The following is a 22,281-nucleotide window of genomic DNA, read 5'->3' as shown; positions in this document are numbered from 1 at the left end:
ATATTACACTTGCCTGTCCCTTTTATGTGACCTGTCGTTTGTAATGTCTTTGTACCGTCCTGATTTTGAATAAATATCTGAAACATGCAGGCCTTGTCCCTTCAGTCCTTTCAGTCCCTCCAGATTATTAGTGGACATATTGTCTGACAAACGTATAGATTTTTTTACTCTAGTTTTATTTATTAGTGTTTTATTTGATTTATATTTTCATTTATATTTCACCGGAAAAGCTTGATGGTACATAAAACTAATCAATCTGTAAATTCATACGCATTTAGTTTAACAGCAGGTGTTGAACAACCTTTGAACAACCAAAATAGGAGTTAGAAAAGCAGAGATGAGGAGAGGAGGAGGTGTGAAGTGAAGGATGTATGGACCGTGAGAAGGTCAAGGATGGAAGGAAGGGAGAATGGCAACCAAATTTAGATTCAGAATTTATTATATAACATCTTATCGTACAAATGCACAAGAGTAACATTCTTAGGCTTGGTTCCTCAACATAGCAGCAAAAATACAACAAATCTATACAAAGAAATCATATTCGATTTTTTGTATTTTCTTTAGGATACAGTAAACCTGTACACCTTTGATAGCTCTTTCTCTCTCCTTTCTCAGTCTCATCTCTCTCCCTCTCTCCCTCCCTGTCCCCTCTTCCTCTCTCTACCCTTCCATCTCTCTATCCCCCCTCTCTTTCTCTCTCTGCTTTATGGGCTTGACAAGACAGACAGAAAGCGCTTTAATCTCCTTAGCGGAGTATGTATTAACGCTGGGCAAACATTGCTTATGTAACAAATCCCCTGAATGATTGTGCTAAAAACAAATTTGCAACCTTTATCTTTGCCCTCCTGTTAATCCACCTCATTCTGTTCCCAGTGCGAGATTCCGAAAGAAAAGCAACGCCAAATTAAAAGTCCTCCATATTCATTATCACAAGAAATAATCAACTTTAATTAATTTCCCTATGATTAGAGGTTTTCAATTCAAAGCAGTTTTTTGTTAAATCATTGGAAACAAAGGCATGCATGTGGTGATTCTAGTGTACTTATTCACAATATTTATCAAAACATTGAAGACACATTAAACAGTAAAGCCTCACTAATGCTCCCACGTCGACGCAACGCAATGACCACGCAGACACTTCGACGCAGTAGTGAACCTGTTTCGGTTCTGCGTCAGGTTTTATTGGTGGACCAATCACAGCCGTTGCTGTTGCGTCGCCTCCTGGCAAGGTAACAATTTTTGGGAGGCGCACGTCAGGCCCTTGCGGTGGACGCACGGAGGGTACGCAAGCACGTAATGGGTCCGTAAACCTCCTTGCGTTGCGTCGACGTGGAGCCGTAACTAAGCCTTAAGTACTCATGCGTAGTCCTAAACACACATTCAGCTATTTGAATCAACAACATGTGAATCAACAGGCTCTCCTTTAAATAAGGAAAAAGGCAAAGTTCATCTTGAGATCAGAAACCTGAGAACCTGAGCTACGTCTAAACCGACAGAGAGTCTAATCCAATTTGGGAATTTGAATTCATCTCACTCGATGTTGTTGTCGTTTTAGTGGTCATGTCGAAGCTAATGCAGCTGAGCCCGTTCCCTCCCTTGGGCCTGTCCTCAGTCCCGGGCCCAGCGCTCCAGCCCTCCGCCGAGTCGGGGCACAGCCCTTCGTCGGAGGCGCCCTGCAGGCTGTCGAAGGTGCTCCGTCTCGCCCTGTCCCTCAGCTCCTCGCCCCGCATCTTCCACGGGTTCTTGCAGCACGCCGGCCAGCCGAAGCGCGCCTCGGTGGTGCAGGCGTACATGCCGGCGGGGACGGCCAGCACCATGGCGCACACGATCACCACGATGTGGATCAGCCTCTCGCGCTGCTCCATGGCGCTCACGCCGTTGCCCGTCACGAACGCCACGCACTGGCCCCGGAGGGGCGGTTGGTTCCTCCACGCCACGCACGCCTCGTACCTGGTGAGGGGCTGCAGTTCCCGGACGGAGTAGCTGTTGACGCCCGGCCCGATGTGGACGGTCTCCTTCCGGGCTGCGTCGTGCTTCCCGAAGTGGACCGTGAACCAGGTGTCCGGAGGGGGCTGCTGCTTGGCCGCGTGCCACTCCAGGGTGAACCCGTACAGGGTCTGCTTGGCGATGCGGACGTCGATGAGGACGTTCTCGTCTTCGGGGGGCAGCGTGGAGACGGGGGAGGGGGCGGGATCGGAGGCATTGCGGGCCGGGTCGTCCACCCAGAAGGTGGCTGAGGAGTTTCCGAGGAAGTTGGTGGCCATGCAGGTGTAGAGCCCGCGGTCAGAGAGATGAAGAGAGGGGATCAGGAGCTTGGAGCTGACCCTCTCCTCTTCCTCGTGTGTTTCCGTGACTGTGAAGATAAAAACTTGGTTGTCAAGCCAAGCACAGCAAGCCTCAACAAGGCCCGCTACACTTAAAGGTGCTGTAGGTAAGATTCAAGAGTTGTAAAGAGCGAGAAGAACAGGGCAACATTTTGAAACATAACAACCCCATAAAATGTCCCCTGACACTCTTCTCCATTCCCCCCCGCCTTTCTCTGTATGATTGATAACCAATCAGGGAAGAGATGCCTGATTGGTTAGAAATTAGACTGGAAGGTCTAAAATCGATATGGGCTCATAGAGCAGGCAAAGTCATCTCGAAACAGCAATTATAACAGTACAGTTACCTCACTAATGGACGGATTGCTATAACATTTGCAAAAAAATACACTCATATATTATTTCCTTAATCTTACCTTCAGCACCTTTAAATTGCACGTGATATATTTTGAATGTGACCACAACTTGAACCTTGTGCGGACCTGCATAAATGTAAGCAGGTCAAATGGGATACCATTGGGGACTTCTAAATCGCTTCATTGGCCAGATGTTTGCCTGCAAGTTTGAGATATGATATGACGTTAAGCTGTTGGTCGGATGTTGAATGGATGATAAAAAAAATTATAGAAAACATAATCTTACCAGAAAATCCCCTTATAATCTTCATACTGTACGTCCACTGAATGGTGGGCTCGGGACGGGCCTTGGCCAAGCACGTTAGCGTGGCCCTCGCTCCGAGGGCGACGCTCACGTTCGCCTCGAGGGCAGAGATCACGGGCTTCACGCACGTTTTTATGTTCACCTCGTGGAAGAATTTCCCGGCTTTGGCGTCGGGACCCGCACACTTCAGGTATGAGTTCATGAGGATGAGGGGAGGGCTCATGGCGCGGATAAACTCCACGAAGCCTTTCAGGCGACAGTCGCACTGCCACGGGTTGTCGTGCAGCGCCAACACGACATTGGAGACGAAGCCCTCTTTGCCCCACGCCTTCTCCGTGGTAATATACAGCGGCCAGGTGAGGAAAACGTCTTTTGATATGACACTCAGCCGGTTGAAGGATAGATCTAAGTAAGTCAGGCCGGGTAGGTGTCTCAGAGCGTGTTCCGGGAGCACATCCAGCCGGTTGTGTTTCAGGTCTAGGATCTTCAGCTTTGGCGCGTCGAGGAACGCCGTCCACGGCATGGAGCTCAGCTTGTTTCCCTGGAGCCTCAACTCGGTCAGGTTCGCGAGGCCCTGCAGGCTCTGTGCGTTCATGATGGTGATGTCGTTGAAGTTGAGCCACAGATACACCAGGTTACGCACTTTGGAGAACGACCCACGCGGCAGCTCGGTCAGATGCGAATTCTCTATTCTGATCTTCGACAAGTCGGTCGGAAGGTTATCTGGAACGCGGGCCATGGAGGTTTCCATGCAAAGTAAAGATCTGGAAGAAACAAAAACAAAAAAATAGGGGATGCACTCAAGTTTACTCATAGATGTTTATTCATGTATTCCGAAGTATGCAGATTTAATAATAAACAATCAATGTCAATATCAATGTCGCTCACCTGCCGGTGCTGTCATCTGTGCAGGAGCAACCGATCAGACACGTGGTGGATCCAGGTGTTATGAAGCAGACCCCCAACACGATAGATAACACGACACCAGACGTTGCCATGTTTCTTCAGATGCGTGTGAACAGGGCCTGGACGAGCGGGTCAGTGGCCAGAGGGTGGCTGCAAAGAAAGCCTATTACCTTAATCTTCGTTGACGCAAAGTCTTTGACTGACATGTGAGACGTAGCGAAAGTTTATTTTTAGCCATGAGTCAAATTATCTCTTGTCTCGATTTGTTGCTCACAACACTCATTCCAATAAAATATTTTGGTTTATTTTGTTTTGTATATAATTAGTGTAAGAACCAACATCGGAAAGCCTTATGCAATTTAATTTATGTTCATAGTGTACTTTAATTAATTGGGCTGAATTAATTTGGCACTGACTGTCAGTCTGACAGTCAGTGCCAAAGCAAGAGATAAAATAGCTTTTCTTGTTCCAGACACAAACGGAGCCTTGGGGTATTAGGATATGCATAAGGATAGACTATGAATAGAATAATGCTACCATCAGATCTTCATGCACCTGGGGAGTGTTCGTCATAGTCAACAATATGCTATGACATAATAAACGCCTATATGATACTCTATGCATCTAAATGTAAGATATACATTTTTGCATTGTAAACTATTGAGTGGATCATTTGAGAAGGTCGACATAACTGAATTGTAAAAAGAGGAAGAGTAAATCAATTCTAGTGAACATGGAGAATAATATGATATGGTTTCACTGGGTGGAATACATATCTAAAAGTATATTTGAATATTTATATATTCTCTCTTTGATTCACATAATAAAACAATCCATTCAGTTTCAGGTTTAAAATAATTTCCTGTCAAGACATTTTCATACAAAATTATTTATTTATCAGACAGACATTCTCAAACAGATATTTACATCTCAGATGATAAAAACATTGGAACATATTCAGCATTTTAGGATTGAACGTCTAAAATAAACCTGACACATTAAACATATATGTACAAATGGGCCTATACAATGACTTATGCTGCCTCATCATGTCCACAAAACACATTATTTAACACAGTGTACCCAAGGAACACCAATAAAGTATTCCACGGGCAGTACTCCTTTTCAATCTGCATGACAAGTAAATAAAAAACATCTCACATAAACATGTCATTCATAAAAACTAAAGTCACAGAAAAACATTTTCCCTTTTCTTGCCGTAGGCTTACACAATGTCATCAGTGGCCCGTATAATCACGCAAGGCGGCATAATATAAAGTCACATTATCCATCCAGTTCTGGCAGTGCCATCCAAAGCTTTAAAGACCGGCAAATAGGGTTCTTTCTGTGTTTTAAAGTCTTTGTCCATCATCTCTGAGCCCAATCATCCTGATTCTCGATGAATCCCAGGCCAAAAGTTCCTCCTCTCGCCATTCGAGTCGTTCCCGTGGTCTCAGCAGAAGTACTCGTTCGGCGGCCCCTCGGTCCGGACCGTGGCCTCCGAGTCCACGCTGGACCTCGCCGACAGCAGCCTGTTGGACTCGTCCGGGTGCAGCCGGGTCAGGTACTCCCCCTCCATCCCCTTGGCCTTGTTGCCCGGCGCCAGAGTCTCAAAGGTCACATACGAGTCCTGCATCTCCTTGGACTGCCTCCCCAGCAGCTTCTGGCAGCGCTTCTTCAGTGCCCCGCAGCAAACGATCAGCGTCAGGGGCACGGCGATCACGCACGCCACCGTGATCACCACCACGTTGATGAGCTTCTGGGTCCCGCTGGCGCTGGCCGCCTCGTCCGTGGAGAAGATCACGCACTGCTCCTTCTTGGGGATCAGCCCCTTGACGCACACGCAGGCGATGTACTTGGTCTTGGGCACCAGGCCGTCGATGGTGATGCGGTTCTTGCCCGCGCCCACGTTGATCCGTCGCATGTCCCGCTCGCCGAACACGGCATACAGGACGCTGAACTCGGTGGTGTTGATGGCCATGGGGGCGCGCCAGTTCAGGGAGACGGTGTGGTCCGTGTCGCCGATCACCTTGACCGAGCGCACGATCCGCCTCTCGGGGACCTGCTGCAGGGACGAGGCATCGGCCGTCATGTTGACCAGCACGTCCTTCTCCAGCTCTCCGGTATCGCCGGGCGGACTGGCCAGGCTTTTCTCTGCCCCCGCTTCGGGTGCAGACACGCTGTAGCTCTCGACCTTGTATTTTCCGGTGTCCCCTTTGAGCGGTCTGATGGCCGGCTGAGCCCCCGCGGCGGTCGGTGGAGGCACGTATCGCGCCACGAGCTTCTCCTGGTACGCCGCCTTCCCGATGCCGCCGCCGGTCTTCCTCTCTCTGGGCTTCTTGGCGGCGCCGTCATTCTCCTCAGACCTGAAGGAGTCCGTGATGACCAGGGAGATGAGGGCGTCCGCAGTGCCCACAAAGTTGGTGGCCTTGCAGATGTAGCGGCCGGAGTCATGGAAGGAGACCGCAGGCACACTGAGGATGGACCAGATGATCCCCTCCTTCGAGATCTCCTCTTGAACTGTTGAAAAGAAAACATTATAGTCCAGATTTCGGAGCATGGCCTCATAGCAAAGTGACACAGTTATTTGATCTCCTCATGTGCCTTATACACCCTCGTGACCATCAACCAATAGATGATGTCCACTGAAGGGGGGGGGGGGCAACGATTTGGGGAAATAGTCGAATTGGGATTATTTTGCCAATATTGCGATTGGGATTTATTATGAGATTTTTCTTTTTAAAATTCCTTATGTTTTATATTATTCACTAAACAAGCAATAAATCATTCTATAGGGTGACCAACACAACACTGGAAGCAGTCAATATATAAACGGCTCTTTCCTTTAGGCTAGGCCTATGTGTGGTGATTAATTGATGCATGTATTGATCATCATAATTATAATCTTTATTTAGCTATTGTATTGTTCAAGGAAAATAAATATGAATCTTACTGATCTCCAGTCAGTCAGTAAGAGTAACAAATCCCACAGAAAAAAAATCGAAACAATTAAAAGTTTTTTTTTAAGAACGCGATTTGAACTTGATGAATCGTCGCGCCCCCAGCCGTCACGTAGCCCAGCGTCAGAACCAACCGGTTCCGTTCATCTTCTTTCCGTCGGCCCGCGACCAGGTCAGCTCCGGGACGGGGACTCCTACCGTCCCGCAGCGGAGCAGGACGTTGTTCCCCAGCGAGCTGCGGACGCGGGCCACGGCCGTGTGGACCCGGGGCCCCTGGCAGCGCTGCAGCTGGGCCTGCGGGAACAGGACCGCCGAGAGGACCCCGGGCCCGGCGCACTTCAGCTGGGGGTCGATGAGGGCCACGGAGGACGACGGGGACTTCTGGAACTGGACCAGGTCGTACAGCCGGCAGTCGCACAGCCACGGGTTGTCATGGAGACCTGTACAGTGTAAACGGATCGTCATGATGGGAAGCGCCTTGAATCCTGAAAACCTAGAATATCGATCTATCTGTCTAGCCATCGGTCCATTCCTCCATCAGGGGATGAATCCTTCCATTCATCCAACCATCTATTCATACATTCATCCAGCCATTCATTAATGTGTTCATCCATCCCTCCATCCAACCATTAATTTGTTCATTCATTCATTCATCCATCCATCCATCCATCCATCTTACCATTAATGTGTTCCTCCATTCATCCATCCAACCATTAATGTGTTCATCCATCCCTCCATCCAACCATTAATTTGTTCATTCATTCATCCATCAAACCATCCATTTAACCATTAATGTTGTCCTCCATTCATCCATCCAACCATTAATGTGTCCATCCATCCCTTTAGTCGACCATTCATTTTTTCATCCATCCATGCATCCAACCAATTTGCTCAATTATCCATCCATCCAGTTATCTATTTATCAATTTATGTGTCTAAGTATCCATCTATCTATTTATCAATTTATGTGTCTAAGTATCCATCTATCTATCTATCTATCTATCTATCTATCTATCTATCTATCTATCTATCTATCTATCTATCTATCTATCTATCTATCTATCTATCTATCTATCTATCTATCTATCTATCTATCTATCTATCTATCTGTATATCTCATTCTTTCTATGTATGTATCTGATCGGATAAGCTTTATGCAGTATTAGTATTTTTCAGTAGTGGGACACATTGGAGCAACTAATCTCTTTAAATGCACCTTTAAACGCCACAGTAGACAAGAAACTGTAATACGTTACATAACCCACCACCTCTGGCCACGCAAGCCGGCTTAACAAAAACAAATACCTTCCACTATATGTAACAGTTTGATCCTCACCGAGAATACGTTTAGAGGCATCTGTCTCCTGGGCTGGTTTCACACTCAGCCACAGCTCCAGGATCTCTGCCGGGACGGTGGTGAGCGCGTTGCTCGATAGGTCAAGATAGCTGATGTTCTTGATGTACATGGTGGCCTCGGCAGGGATGGAGGACATCTTGTTGTTGTGCAGGTCAAGAAGTCTCAGGTTCGGCATGTACATGAGAGATTTCCAGGGGAAATAGTCGATGGCGTTGCCATCCAGCCGCAGCTCGTCCAAACTCTTTAGACCTCGGAAGCTGTCCACGCTCAGAGAACTGATGGCGTTAAAGGACATCCACAGAAACTCCAAGTTGCTGAGGTAGTGGAAGTTCTCACTGGATATCCTGGTGATGGCGGTCTTCTCGATGCGTAGTTTTGATGTGTCTTTGGGGAAATTCGGGGGCACGACGGTGATTTCTGCATCATTGCAGAGCACACTCCTGGCGGAGAGAGAGTTAAACACGCATGTGTTAGTGTTCACCAAGAATTAAAACGATATTTTGATGAATTGAAAACATTACACTTGAGAATTGTTTAGCGAAGAGAAGAACGAAGAAAAAAAGCTTTTAAATGTTGTTTTCCAATGAAACAATTCACCAAATAGCACCTCGCAAAAAAGTACACCTAAAGAAGATTAAAAACCAACTTGGCTGTTAATCCCTCATGAAACAAAGCAAAACGTGAGATTTTCAAGAGGACTTTCTACATGGACATTCTCAAATTAAAGCATGCCCATAGACATCTTGCTTTTATTGTTTGTTCCTTACCTTGCTTTTGATCCATCGCTCAACTTGTGGAAAAAACAACTACACTGGGGTGGGCACGAAGTGCACAGCAGCGGGAGGCAAACAACCGCCAGATACAACCCCACCGTGCATGATCGATTCATCTTCCCCTGCTGTCCTACTGTATGCTACTCCACTAAACTACCGATATTAAAGATACAAACCGATATTAACCGGTATTAACCGATGTGGTATTGCATGGCGGTGTCGTCTCCGCTCAGAGCGCCGTGGTGCTCTGAGTGTCCTGCAGCCTGAGATAAAAAGGATAGGCAGGGATTAGCCAAGGGACTAGGGTTATTTTCATTTACACGATTATTGCTTCTTGGAAGCTGATAGGCCGACTGTTTCACTGTGAGGTTAGAGGGAATACCAGAAACACTAGAGGAGTTAATTGGGGGTGTAATTATGGGCATAATTGGTGCACAATTATTCCAGGTCTATATAAAGTGGGCAATATCAATTGCACTATTACATTCTATTGTATGCATTTTTGAATGCATTACAGTAAAACATATTTTAAAGTGTACTTTTCCTCTCACTTTACTCAATAACGTATGCACGCATGCTGGGTACGTTCTGAATAGCTTTAAATTAGCCGTAGTAAAACAGAACATTGATGAAATCTACAACTAGAAATCGTAGGCCAATACAAAAGTGTTGTTATGAGGTACATAAAAGTTGGGTCAAATTTCTAAAATAAAATACAATCCACTAGATGGCAGTTGCGGTAACCATGTGGCCTGCCTAACGAATAGAACGACTGTAAAGGTTAAAATAAATCGAATTAAAGTGGATCCATTTGAACGTTTTTCCTCATTGACAGGAACTTCGAGACGTTTCTGATTTTTTTCAGAGGACCTGAGTGTTGATTTGACCACATGGGTAAAGTGAATGTCAGAGCGTGTGACTGACCTACGTTGGGCCAAGTTAGGACGCAGAGACCTGAGACGAATCACTCCGGGTCATCAGTTGGGGGTTTGAAGCACTGCCGTGGACTTTAAAAAACATGTCATTATTTGTATCTGTTGGTGTCATCTGCCAAGAGCATGGGAATTAAAAGGCCCTATAGTTCACCCTAGCCTTTCACCCTCTCAACTCTAAATCTCTCCATTAATAATAAAAAGATAAAGATAGGCAAATAGGGCTCCATTGCCCTTCGACTACTGCCACTTTTACAGTACATGCTTTGTTTCATGCAATCGGGCTGATTAGTGCAGGCCTCATTAACTATGGGCCAACATGCGAATATATCACACGGTTCCAAAAATGCCTTCATGTGCAGCTCTGATAAAAAAAAAAAAGTCGTTTTATTCGACAAGAAGTATTGGGTTTTTGAGCATTCATGATCAGGATTTTGAACCGAGCCCACACTTTATGGTATAAGGGAGAGATAAAGGAGTGAATTTCACCACCACTCATCTTTGGTTCGGTAAAACATTTACATTGACCATAAAGGCAGTAGCTTGTTACTGCAGTCTCTTCAATTCACTTTATACCATGTTACAATTCTAAAATTCTTATAAAGAGTATATTGAGCTCTACAGCAGATGGAAAACATTGATACGTGTGAATAGTTTAAATATTTGTTGCGAAATTGAGATGTAATTTCTGAAATGTAGCGAATAAATGATAGGCTATGTTTAGTTATTAGGCATTAAGCCTTCTGGAATATAATCACTTTAACTTGCAATATATCAAATGGCAAAGGCCTGGGACTGTTTCAACAATATGGACGATTCAGGCCTATTGGGACATCAGAGTAATGGGTTTGTTGTAATCTGAGTGCAGATTAGTGGTGCAAGCGGTGAATTTCCAAATGTAACATTTTAACCAAATTCAGGCAGAAAGGTCAAAACGTCTTTTTCTATTTTGTCAAACGTCGTGGGTTTGCTGATTCTTTTTTAACCACGGTTAAAAATTAAACAATGAGGCATAAGTGAAAAGTAAAGACAATTACGAAAAGCTATTAAATAAATACACAAAGGCCTTACAATCGAATCCATCTAAACACATTAGATTCGCCTTTTCGATTTTTTTTACCAACCTATAATAGCCAAGATCCACTTATTTGAGTTAAGGACCACACATTTTCGATTAACGTAAATAGTTTCTTTATGTCGTCATCTGCTTATAAGATAATAATTAGCCCAGTATGCGCAGTTGGCCTGCGCGGCGGAAGCGCCCCAGAAGTTGCAGAGGGTGTTGGGCTTGTTAGGACATTCTTGGGGGGATTCAAGAGGTTTTGCTGAGATTAGTTTCTTCATGCCTGTTCACATGACAGAGCCTTTATAAACCGGGGGAGTTGGTGAACTTTGTGACACACTCCTAGAGCTCGATTGTAAATATAATTTGTGCACGGTTGCATCCGTGCGATTCCCTTGAACCATGGCAGCGTACGCGTTACCGGAGGGCTTCGAGGAGTTCGACATGTTTACTTTCGGCACGGCCCTTCTGGTTGGGGGTAAGTGGACGGGATCGTGAGGGCTTTCAACTTATTTGCTTTGGATATCAAATCAGATAAAAAAAACTTTTGCGTGTAAACGCCAAATGAACTCCGGAACAGGAGATCAACGTCGAATGCTGCTTTAAACCCACATCTAAACGTGAATTATATGTTTACAAACTTCCCAAACCTACACCGAAAGTATAATCCTTTTTATAGAACCCAGTTAGAGCAAAGTTCAATCAGAATTACATTCACATTGTGGACATAATGTGTTCAGAATAGGTTTGTTTATCAGGGTTGCTCTCTTCCAGGCATGCTTGGCTTCATCCTGAACGCCATCACCATAGTGGCCTACCTCCGAGTCAAGGAGATGCGCACACCCAGCAATTTCTTTGTGTTCAACCTCGCTCTGGCTGACCTCAGCCTCAATATAAACGGACTAACCGCCGCCTATGCCAGCTATGTAAGGTAGGGATACGCTTTAAATTGTGACGTCACAACTAAATTAAAAGGTGGTGTTGGTAAAAACAACATTACCATTAAAAAAGATATGGATGTGGTCAAGAACAAGGTGAGACATCTCAAATAATCAAAACTGAACTGATTCTGTTGAATAGTTTTGGGGTATGAACGTGGAAAAATAAAAACAATTACTAATAATTTCCTGAGAAAATGAATGATGAGAGATGTCTGTCGACATGCTGAAAGCTGGGCATTGAGTGAAGTGTGCATGCTTTTCAGGCAGTGGCCCTTTGGCCAATCAGGGTGCTCCTTCCACGGTTTCCAGGGTATGATTTCCGTCCTGGCCTCCATCAGCTTCATGGCTGCCATTTCCTGGGACAGATACCACCAGTACTGCACCAGTGAGTACCACTACAACATGCTCAAATGTATATACCCCCCAAAGGGCAACGCAAGCCCCTTAACAATCTGATAAATATACCAATATATATAATCATAATGTCTTGTAAACACCTCATTTTGAATTCACATTTGTAACAAACTACAAAGACATTGGGTATAATTTGCATGTATGTTTACCACATTCTCCCAAATATTTGTAACATTTACGAAGAGAAATTCAAAAATAGTGTTACATTTTTTTTAATGATAAATAAATGAATGAATAAATAAATATATTTTTAAGTATATATTAAAAAGTATGTATATATTCATTTTAATAAAGAAAAATATATAGATATATATTTTAAATTAATATTTTTAAAATGAGAAAAACATAGAAATAAAAAAAGATCTATCCATGAATTGTCCAGGACAAAAGCTGTTCTGGAGCACCACAGTGACGATGTGCTGTATCGTCTGGGTCATGTCCATCTTCTGGGCCGCCCTCCCCCTGATCGGCTGGGGGGTCTACGACTTTGAGCCAATGAGGGTGGGCTGCACACTGGACTACACCATCGGAGACAGGTGACTGGGAAACATGGGTGACTGGGAAACATGGGTGACTGGTTACCACACCGTGGGTTCAACCAGCGATGACGTTCACTGAGGCGTGCAATAGACCGTATGCAATACTGTATTGAGGAGCTTTATTTCATGGTTGTATGCTCACAGGCTGCACAGTAGGGCCAGAGGTGGAAACAGTACTGACAAATCCTACTCAAGTAGACGTACTCTTACTTTGAAATCCTACTGAAGTAGACATGCTCTTACTTTGATGTAATCTTACTCAAGTAAACATACTCTTACTTTGAAGTAATCCTACTGAAGTAGATACTCTTACTTTGAAGTAATCCTACTTAAGTAGACATACTCTTACTTTGATGAAATCCTACTCAAGTAGACGTACTCTTATTTTAATGAAACTCTACCAAAGACATACTGTTACCTTCATGAAATCCTCATCAAGCCGAAGGGAAAGTTATGGTTAAAAAATGACTCAAGTAAAGGTAAAAGGTATGTTATTTAAAAACGACTGAGTGCAAGTTACTTTGTTATTTGTAACCAAGCATTTCTTGTCTTTCGGTTGCTTCACATCTCTGAATGTGGCGATACAAATGCACACTTAGGCTACGCTTGAGTAAGGGCTGATAGATCTTTGGTTGGGACACAAAGCCGTTACAGAAAGAAGCTTGCAATTAATTTTAGCGTCATAATCCCAAATCATAATAATAATCCAGTAAAAAAGTAAAACACAGAATCATAAAGAATGCAGACAAATCCGAGGACAAGGACAGGTCTATTCAAATATGTTGAATGGGAATATTTATATTTCACATCTAAAAAATTGATAGTAACTGTTGAATAAAAGATTGTTGTGATGTTTACCAAAATACAATATGTTATTTGCCTGTGAAGAAAATTCACACTGCAACAGTATTCGCCTATAGGCTAACATAGGTCACGCTTGTTTTTAACACAACAGCTATTTTTGCTGTACATGATCCTCCCCCGAACAGGGACTACGTCACGTACATGCTGAGCCTTGTGGTCTTCTACCTGCTGTTCCCCGCCTACACCATGATGTCCTCCTATGACGCCATCAACAAACACTTCAGGAAAATTCATCTTCAGAAGGTATGTTAATCCTCCTGGGAAGATTATGACTCTTATTAAAGTAGTTGTGTAAGTTGTTGCACAAACTAAAGGAGGAAAATCTATAGAAGGGTAAGGATAATCTTTGAACAAAAGGGGTCATTGATGTGCAACAATGCAGTTCTGTGCTGGTTACACTGAACTGTAGTTGGTATACACAGAACCGTTGTTTTATTTTTCCAATGGCCAATGAAGTAAAGGTTAAATAGATTCAACAGACAGCCATACCCCCCCATACCCCTCTTCAGCAGGTATTGTATGTTTTATGTCCTTGTATGTCCTACTTAAAAATAGTACTTGTGTAGCATCTTATCCTAGCTATCTTTTTTGTACACAGAGAATGGGTTAACCTCATAGTTGTTAGTGCTTGGCACTTGGTTCTCAATATATTGTTCAATAAATGGTTCCTCCTTCTTCTGACAAATGTAAATCGATCTCTGCCTGTTTATTATCAGTTGGAGCATGGTACCTGAGGTCATTGGATCTTTCAATGACTTGTTCCTTCGACGATGACGTGCACAGAAGCATCTTAAGATGTCTCTCCAACAATCACTTCAGCAGAGCTAACTATATATCTACCCCTGTTTGTGCTTTCAGTTCAACACAAAGTTGCCTTTGAGGGTAATGTTGGCGTGCTGGGGTCCCTACGTCCTCATGTGTGTGTACGCCTGCTTCGAGAACGTCAAGATCGTCTCTCCGAAGCTCAGAATGGTGAGAGAACATGCATTTTTCCCAGCTCTCTACGTCGTTTTGTTGATCGTGGCCGTGGCTTTGGTGGTTTCGGTGAGTGAAAATGTTTGGATAACCCTTCTGCCCATAGGTGCTTCCTGTGCTGGCCAAGACAAACCCAATCTTCAACGCTCTGCTCTACTCCTTCGGAAACGAGTCCTACCGAAGTGGTGTTTGGCATTTCCTGACCGGACAGAAATTTGTGGAGCCGTCGTTCAAGAAGATCAAATGAACAAAAATTGAAATATTAATTCAATGCATCACAGCACATGCCAGAGTCCGTTCATTGATGTCCTGCAAAAGCAATTCAGTTATGTTTTGGAAGCACACCAATACATTTCAGCTCTTTAATACAAGTGGCCTGCCCATTGTTGAATAAATCAATACACCTATTAACCAAACCAACAGAATAACTCAATTCTCAACCGCTGTTGAAATGCACTGAGGCTGCTAATGTCCGTTGTCTATTTTCGCTGATAAAATAAATACATTTAATTCCCATGATTTTGTTTGACCCTCCATGCTAATGCTGTTGTCTTTAAATAATTGAATTGGTAGTTGAACATCTTATTGCATACAAATCTTAGTAGGGGGTTCACCTGAAGCAGGCTAGGAGAGAGAGATAGACGGAGAGAGAGAGGGACAGAGAGAGAGAGAGAGAGGGACAGAGAGCGAGAGAGATAGACGGAGAGAGAGAGAGGGACAGAGAGAGAGATCGGGGGAGAGAGAGAGATAGACGGAGAGAGAGAGAGGGACAGAGAGAGAGATTGGGGGAGAGAGAGAGAGAGGGACAGAGAGAGAGAGATTGGGGGAGAGAGAGTCCCGCATTCCATTTCTCTGTCAAAGTAATTCTGCAAGACAGTGACTGGCTTACTGAATGACTGACTGACTGTCTGGCTGTGTCATTCTGTGAAATGGTTAGTGGGTGAGAGCCACTCACAATACCAATTCAGGGAAGAGAAATAGGTGTTGAGCACTCTGGAAATAGATGAACCAATCACAGCACAGAAACACTGCCAAAGCACCGTGTTCAGTGCTCTCGAATAGCCAGATGACTGAACGGACCACTTCACATATAAAGTGTCTATAACATAACATTCACTCCTTTGCACTTTAAGAGGGACGTTATTTAATTTTCGTCACGAAATATCATCCTTGTCATAAAACCCTAATAACAATAAATAGTGCCTTTTTCGTTTTGCTAAATCATATTTTTAACAGGCTTAAGTGCATGAAAGCAAATTCATGTTTTGTATTGACCAATAGTTCTAGTGCAACGGATTTTTATCTAGATAAACCATAATAAGGATTAAGTGGGAACAGATTTAATTAATCTCTAAAGATTTCATATGCAGCCAAAAGCTCAGATTCACTATTGGCTCTTTTATTGATTTAATGAGTTGCATAATGAGTCAGCTCAATATCAACATGAACAACTAGATGTGTTTTCGTCCACAATCCGATATTAACAACCCCACAGTAAACATCATGATCAATACAAAATGTATAGTAATACAATTAAAATAACAATTATTACTGTCTTACCATTTCATGCCGTTTGTGTACGGCTGGAGAAATTTAGAAGAAAATAGAAAGACATTACGCATTATTTACAAATTTAAAAAGACGAAGTCTGGAAAATGGTGTGAATTACAAGTTTTTCAGTAATTGATTCAGCAGAAAGCACGCCTCGTGACTCTGCAGACACAGGGTCACACCAACACACTGGGTTATCGGGTTGTGTGTCCAATTCAACAGATTAGCAGAGAGTTTGTACAAACTGCCCTTCTCTATGTCTGGCGCTCAAGATGGCCAATGAAGCAACAAGGCCTGTCCATGCGTGTTCGCCTGTGCGCGCGTGCACGTGTGTGCTTGCTGGTGTACTAGTGCTCTAATTGAATTACCTGATCCGCCTGCAGAAAGGTCAACAATCGCATAAGCAGAGTGGTGACAGCGGAACCTGTGCTCGTAATGAGCCACGATTTGGGGCAATGACACGTCTGCCTTCTTCGGGTGAGTGGAATTGGCATCGGTGACACCCAAGTACAGGTAAAGGTGTTGCGCGTCAAACGAGAGGTCGGGGCGGAACACGCTGGGTTTCCCTTTGTTGTCCATGTTGGCCAGAATTAAGTAACGCATTAAACAGTTAGGCCACGTGCACACCAGGCACATGTCCGTGGACCCCAATGGGTCTCTGCCCCGTGGTCCCTGCTCCGTGGTCTCTGCAACATCGTCCCTGCCACCGTGCCACGCACATCGTCTGAAGAAGAGATCCAATTCTGTACCAAAAGAATGCAGGCCTACCGTCCATTTTAATCTGAATTCGGATATACTTTTATGATGTACATTTAACGGAACATTTGACTTGATTTTTCCGAGGGCAGCGAAGAGGATAAGGGTGCACGATTATTATATCTTAAAACTTGAAACGCTGTGAGGGATAGATAGTTTCAGTTTAGGACGGTAAAACACAAACATTCCCGACCGCTTTTGCAGCATTTAGCAACATTTAGAGACATTTGTTCTTAGCATCCTGTTATTAATGAGTCCGTTTAAAAAAATATATTTATTTGTAAGTCTGGAAAAATAATAATAATTGTGTTTTCGATTGCAAATTCTTGGATTGTTGTGCAGCATTATAAGAAGAAGTTATAAAAATGTATATGAACACATAGGCATCAATCTAGACCTAAAGCCTAAGGGTTTCCTTAAAACTGTGTTTGAAACTGTGTTGTGCATCGCACATTTTTGGATTGCTCTAATTGTTTACTTCAGTCCCAGTCCACCCTAATCTCTCCACTTTAGAGACAATGCGTGTTTGACCGCCCAACCTTCGAGGCCAAAGGGCCACACTGAATTCCCCAAACCACCTGCGTCATGCTGTGATCTGAAGATCAACCAGAATATCGCGGGCTGAGCAGAAGGACTGCGGGCCCATGTGTCTGGTACTCTCTCGTTCAGGACATGGGAGATTCCATATGTGCTTTCGTTATTGGATTGGGTTTGAACAGAGGTTTAAACAGAAAAGAACATGCATCAGCTCTATAAACGCAGCCAGGGATAGATACAAATACCAACAATGTGCTATTCTAAATGAATGTGAAAATGTAAATTCCAAGACAGACAGACAGACAGACAGACAGACAGACAAATAACAGATAGAGAAAGATAATGAATAGATAGATAGAGGGACAGACAGATTAATTAGATAATTAAATAATAATTTCCTCTACTTTAGCGCCACCTAGGGGATTAGTTCATGCTGTGCGCTTTTCTGCCGTACCTGCACATATAACTATACAAAACCCATTTTATGTAACTATACAGTCCATAATTACCAGATAATATAGGCTTTATTCCAATGTCTATGATTCTGAATTGATCAAGTTGGAAGTCTCGTAATGTAGACCCATTGAGGGCCTTAGCGTCAGATGTTAATGATATAATTTTACAAAGCTGGTGTTATGTCTTTAATGTAAATCAATTACATTTAAAGAATTTGGCCGATTTAAGTCAACGTAGCCCAAGAGGAAGTGTGTTAGTCGGATCTTAACACAAGGTGTCGCCATTGATTCGTGTGCGTAAAGGCGCACTTCTTGCGTCCAAATGAGTTCACTATTAAAAAGAATCAGCAGTAGTTCATCCTAGCGTGCCAAGACGAACCATTGCTCACTTTTGCACGTCTAATGAACTTCTAATGTACTTTTTAAGCATACTCATATTTACTTTTGAACCAAATGCTTAAAAAGGAAAAGACAAATAAAAACACGGCAATTAAAAACTAGACAATTTTAACAGCAGAATTATTTTTTCTTATTTTATATTATATTCTGTATTTCTGTGTGCAAATAATAACCAAGAAGTCTCTAAACTGTTCATCTTCATGACTTATTACTAATTATTTATTACAATGTAGTTCTCAGTCCACCGAATAGTGACTTAATACAAAAATATCTAATTAATTTCAATCTGTCAGTGAAAGTCTAATTGATTCATAACATTCCGATTACAGGCGGCCTTATAGTTGGATTAAGTAGGCGAATGTCAGGCTATACGCATAGATAGACGATTGCATATGAGTCATAAAAGCTTTAATTTGTGTTTGGCTATGCACGTTAACTATATAACTATATAACTCATCTAGTAAGAGTGGGCTAAATCCAGCGCGTAAATGGCGGCTATTGCTGCTGGCTAAGAAAAGTCCAACCTGCTTGTTAAATGTGTACCAATTGCAAAGAAGCCATTAGTTTGCTGGCAGCGCAAACAAACACACACACACACACGCACGCATGCAGGCGCGCGCGCGCACACACACACACACACACAAACACACACACACACACACACACACACACACACACACACACTCAACACATACAGATAATAGGATAGAGACGGACAATAAGCATCTTAGAGTTATGAACAACTGCGGGAAAAGCGCGCAATTCCAACTTTTCCCGTTGAAGATGAGCACCACATGCCCGCGTTATTCCGCGGAAAGAAATTCCACGATCTTCCCTGCACGTCACTGAAACAACACCGAGCGCGAGAGCAAGGAGAGCAGTGAGGAGCACTTGAGCCAAAGACCAGCAGAGACCGATGAAGCCGCCTCCAGTCGCGAGGAGCCACAGAAGGGGACCAAAGTTGCGCGCAGCTTTCTGTTACGCACTGCCAAGGTGGGAACACGGGAACACCACCACACACGCACTGAACGTTTACGCGCGCCTAGATAATGTGCTGCTGTACATCTCCCGCCGTGAGCTCCATGTCATAAACAAGAAAAGCACAGTTGCACTTTTTGCAGAATCGGGGGGAAGAAGAGAGTAAAGAAACAGCGCAGCCATGGCATCGGAAGGGGGACCCTCCGGTCTGGCCCTGAGACTGTCCGAGATGGGCGAGAAGACCCGTGAGTTCGGTGGAGCCATCACGGACCCGCAGAAGCAGAGACGGATCATGCTGGTGATCGTGTGCGTGGCTCTGCTGCTGGACAACATGCTCTACATGGTCATCGTGCCGATTATTCCCGATTACCTGGCGGACCTTGAGAGCGAGCAGTCGGCGCACGTGCACCTGGTCCTGCACCCCAACTCCACGTTCAACAGCACCGGCCAAGCCAAGAGCAACAGGGACAACCTCGACGTCCAGATCGGAGTACTGTTCGCCTCCAAAGCCATTGTACAGCTCCTGGTCAACCCCCTGTCGGGAACTTTTATAGACCGGGTCGGATACGACATTCCCCTTTTAATCGGACTAACTGTCATGTTCGTATCCACGTGCATATTCGCCTTTGCCGAGAATTATGCCACGCTATTCGCGGCGCGAAGTTTACAGGGTCTGGGGTCGGCGTTCGCCGACACGTCGGGCATCGCGATGATTGCCGACAAGTACACGGAGGAGGGGGAGCGCAGGAAGGCGCTTGGCATCGCACTGGCCTTCATCTCCTTCGGCAGCCTGGTAGCGCCGCCCTTCGGGGGCATCCTGTACGAGTTCGCCGGCAAACGGGTGCCGTTCATCGTGCTGGCCGTGGTCTGCCTGGCGGACGGCTTGCTGCTGCTCACCGTCGTCAAGCCCTTCTCCAACCGCACCCGGGAGAACATGCCGGTGGGGACGCCCATCTACCGGCTCATGATCGACCCCTACATCGCCGTGGTTGCTGGGGCGCTGACCGTGTGCAACATCCCGCTGGCCTTCCTGGAGCCCACCATCGCCAACTGGATGGAGAGTACCATGCACTCCACCAAGTGGGAGATGGGGCTGACCTGGCTGCCGGCCTTCTTGCCCCACGTCCTGGGCGTGTACATCACCGTGAAGCTGGCCGCCAAGCACCCGCATCTGCAGTGGTTCTACGGGGCGGTGGGGATGGTCATTATAGGGGCCAGCTCCTGCGTGGTGCCCGCGTGCAAAACTTTCGGCCAGTTGATTGCGCCCCTGTGCGGCATATGCTTCGGCATCGCCTTGGTAGACACCGCTCTTTTACCGACGCTGGCCTTTCTGGTCGACGTCCGCTACGTGTCCGTGTACGGTAGTATCTACGCCATCGCGGACATCTCCTACTCCGTGGCGTACGCCATGGGGCCCATCGTGGCCGGGCAGATAGTGCACAATCTAGGCTTTGCGCAACTCAATCTGTGCATGGGTCTTGTGAACGTGCTTTACGCACCGGCCTTGCTGTTGCTCTGCAACGTGTGCCAAATGAAACCGTCCCACTCGGAGAGGGATAACCTGTTGGAAGAGGCTCCGCAGGGTCTGTACGACACTATTAAAATGGAGGAGAGGAAAGGTAAAAAGAAGGGCTATAGTTCATCAGGTAAATGCCTGGCGGTCGACGAGAACGGGTTCGACCCGTTCAGGGCACAGAGGTCGTACTCGGAGGAGTCCTCTGAGTACACTTAGTCGTCCCAAAGGGCTCGTAGATCCTCCGAAACATTCAGTTGGAGAGCTAGGAGGCGAGAGAGACAATGTATAGCCTATCATTTCCACTACTGTGTGTTTTACTGATGTGCAATATTAACACCCAATCACCGAGGTCACGACGAGGGTGTGACCCGTTTCCAAAGTTGATTTATCGTGCAGAACGACGTCTGTATGTAACGTTTGTCATGGACGTGTAGTTTGGGTTTTTGTGAGAGACCAGAATCAGCTATGAATATGACTATGTGTGCATTACAATATAGAGCGAAAAGTACAAGATTTTAGTAAAAACTATAGGGGACCAACTATCAGAAGCACATTTTCCCACTGAAGTAGCCAATATATTTTAGTCTTTACTTCATTTTATAACTCGGTATCAAAGGCTGAACTCATGTTGTTTCGTATTTCGTCAATTTTAAACTTTTGGACCTGTCTGTAATTTTATTTTTTCTTTGAACGTCTAAAATGAAATGTATCATCATGCATTTTTTGTAAATATGTGGATATTATGCACAATGTAAATGGTTGAAATACATGTGGATTGTGGACCTAAGCACATTTGTTCTGCACTGTGTGTGTGTGTGTGTGTGTGTGTGTGTGTGTGTGTGTGTGTGTGTGTGTGTGTGTGTGTGTGTGTGTGTGTCCGTGTGTGTGTGTCCGTGTGTGTGTCCGTGTGTCTGTGTGGACTGGGTTTTGGGAGGATGTTGTGTGTTTGGTGTGATCTTTTCTTCCTGAAATGTAGCTTAATAAATGTAAATGAACCCAAAGCATGTGTGGATTAATTAGCAGTTTGTGTTTATTCAGAGGAGATATCATCAAAATGTTTCCAATTAAATGGGATTTACTCTTCGAAGTATTTCCCACCAAGTAAACATTCGTGCGTCGTAGGACGAAGCACAAAATGAAAAGCCTCATGATGTTATTATTATACTTTTTTTTAAAATCAAAATTAGGCCTACATCTTTAAATAGTTTTATTGGGCTATACATTTGATCATATTCGGCCATCATCTAAATTATTCGACAAGAAAATGTTGTGGTGAGAGAGAGAGAGAAAGGGAGATAGAGAGAGAGAGAGTATGGGAGAGCGAGAGAGAGAGAGAGAGAGAGAGAGAGAGAGAGAGAGAGAGAGTCAGAGACAGAGACAG

General features: G+C 44.6%; 4 protein-coding genes across 4 annotated transcripts; 2 read left to right on the top strand and 2 right to left on the bottom strand.

Annotated features, from left to right (window-relative positions):
- Window positions 1-1,484: 1,484 nt before the first annotated feature.
- On the bottom strand, window positions 1,485-3,925 carry LOC307090207 (leucine-rich repeat, immunoglobulin-like domain and transmembrane domain-containing protein 2; the record flags this gene model as incomplete). Its single annotated transcript, XM_079756781.1, has 3 exons — window positions 3,873-3,925; window positions 2,967-3,748; window positions 1,485-2,353 (listed from the first exon to the last, which is right to left on the bottom strand). Exons 2-3 carry the CDS (start codon window positions 3,733-3,735, stop codon window positions 1,485-1,487), a joined length of 1,638 nt encoding a protein of 545 aa, XP_079612907.1. The 5' UTR covers window positions 3,736-3,748; window positions 3,873-3,925.
- A 1,418-nt stretch (window positions 3,926-5,343) lies between these two features.
- lrit1b (leucine-rich repeat, immunoglobulin-like and transmembrane domains 1b) lies at window positions 5,344-9,096 on the bottom strand (the record flags this gene model as incomplete). The annotated part of the gene is made up of 4 exons (XM_079756921.1): window positions 5,344-6,410; window positions 6,985-7,290; window positions 8,187-8,647; window positions 8,975-9,096. The coding sequence occupies 4 exons, from the start codon at window positions 9,094-9,096 to the stop codon at window positions 5,344-5,346; spliced, it is 1,956 nt and encodes a 651-aa protein (XP_079613047.1).
- Window positions 9,097-11,377: 2,281 nt separating this feature from the next.
- rgrb (retinal G protein coupled receptor b) lies at window positions 11,378-14,955 on the top strand (the record flags this gene model as incomplete). The annotated part of the gene is made up of 7 exons (XM_079757544.1): window positions 11,378-11,453; window positions 11,750-11,906; window positions 12,180-12,301; window positions 12,713-12,866; window positions 13,859-13,976; window positions 14,592-14,705; window positions 14,815-14,955. The coding sequence occupies 7 exons, from the start codon at window positions 11,378-11,380 to the stop codon at window positions 14,953-14,955; spliced, it is 882 nt and encodes a 293-aa protein (XP_079613670.1).
- Window positions 14,956-19,565: 4,610 nt separating this feature from the next.
- On the top strand, window positions 19,566-21,116 carry slc18a3b (solute carrier family 18 member 3b; the record flags this gene model as incomplete). Its single annotated transcript, XM_079756449.1, has 1 exon — window positions 19,566-21,116. The coding sequence occupies one exon, from the start codon at window positions 19,566-19,568 to the stop codon at window positions 21,114-21,116; it is 1,551 nt and encodes a 516-aa protein (XP_079612575.1).
- Between the last annotated feature and the right edge of the window lie 1,165 nt (window positions 21,117-22,281).

This window comes from Pollachius pollachius, assembly GCF_949987615.1.
Source record: "Pollachius pollachius genome assembly, chromosome: 19".
Lineage (NCBI taxonomy): Eukaryota > Metazoa > Chordata > Actinopteri > Gadiformes > Gadidae > Pollachius > Pollachius pollachius.
This window is presented reverse-complemented; position numbering and strand designations above follow the sequence as displayed.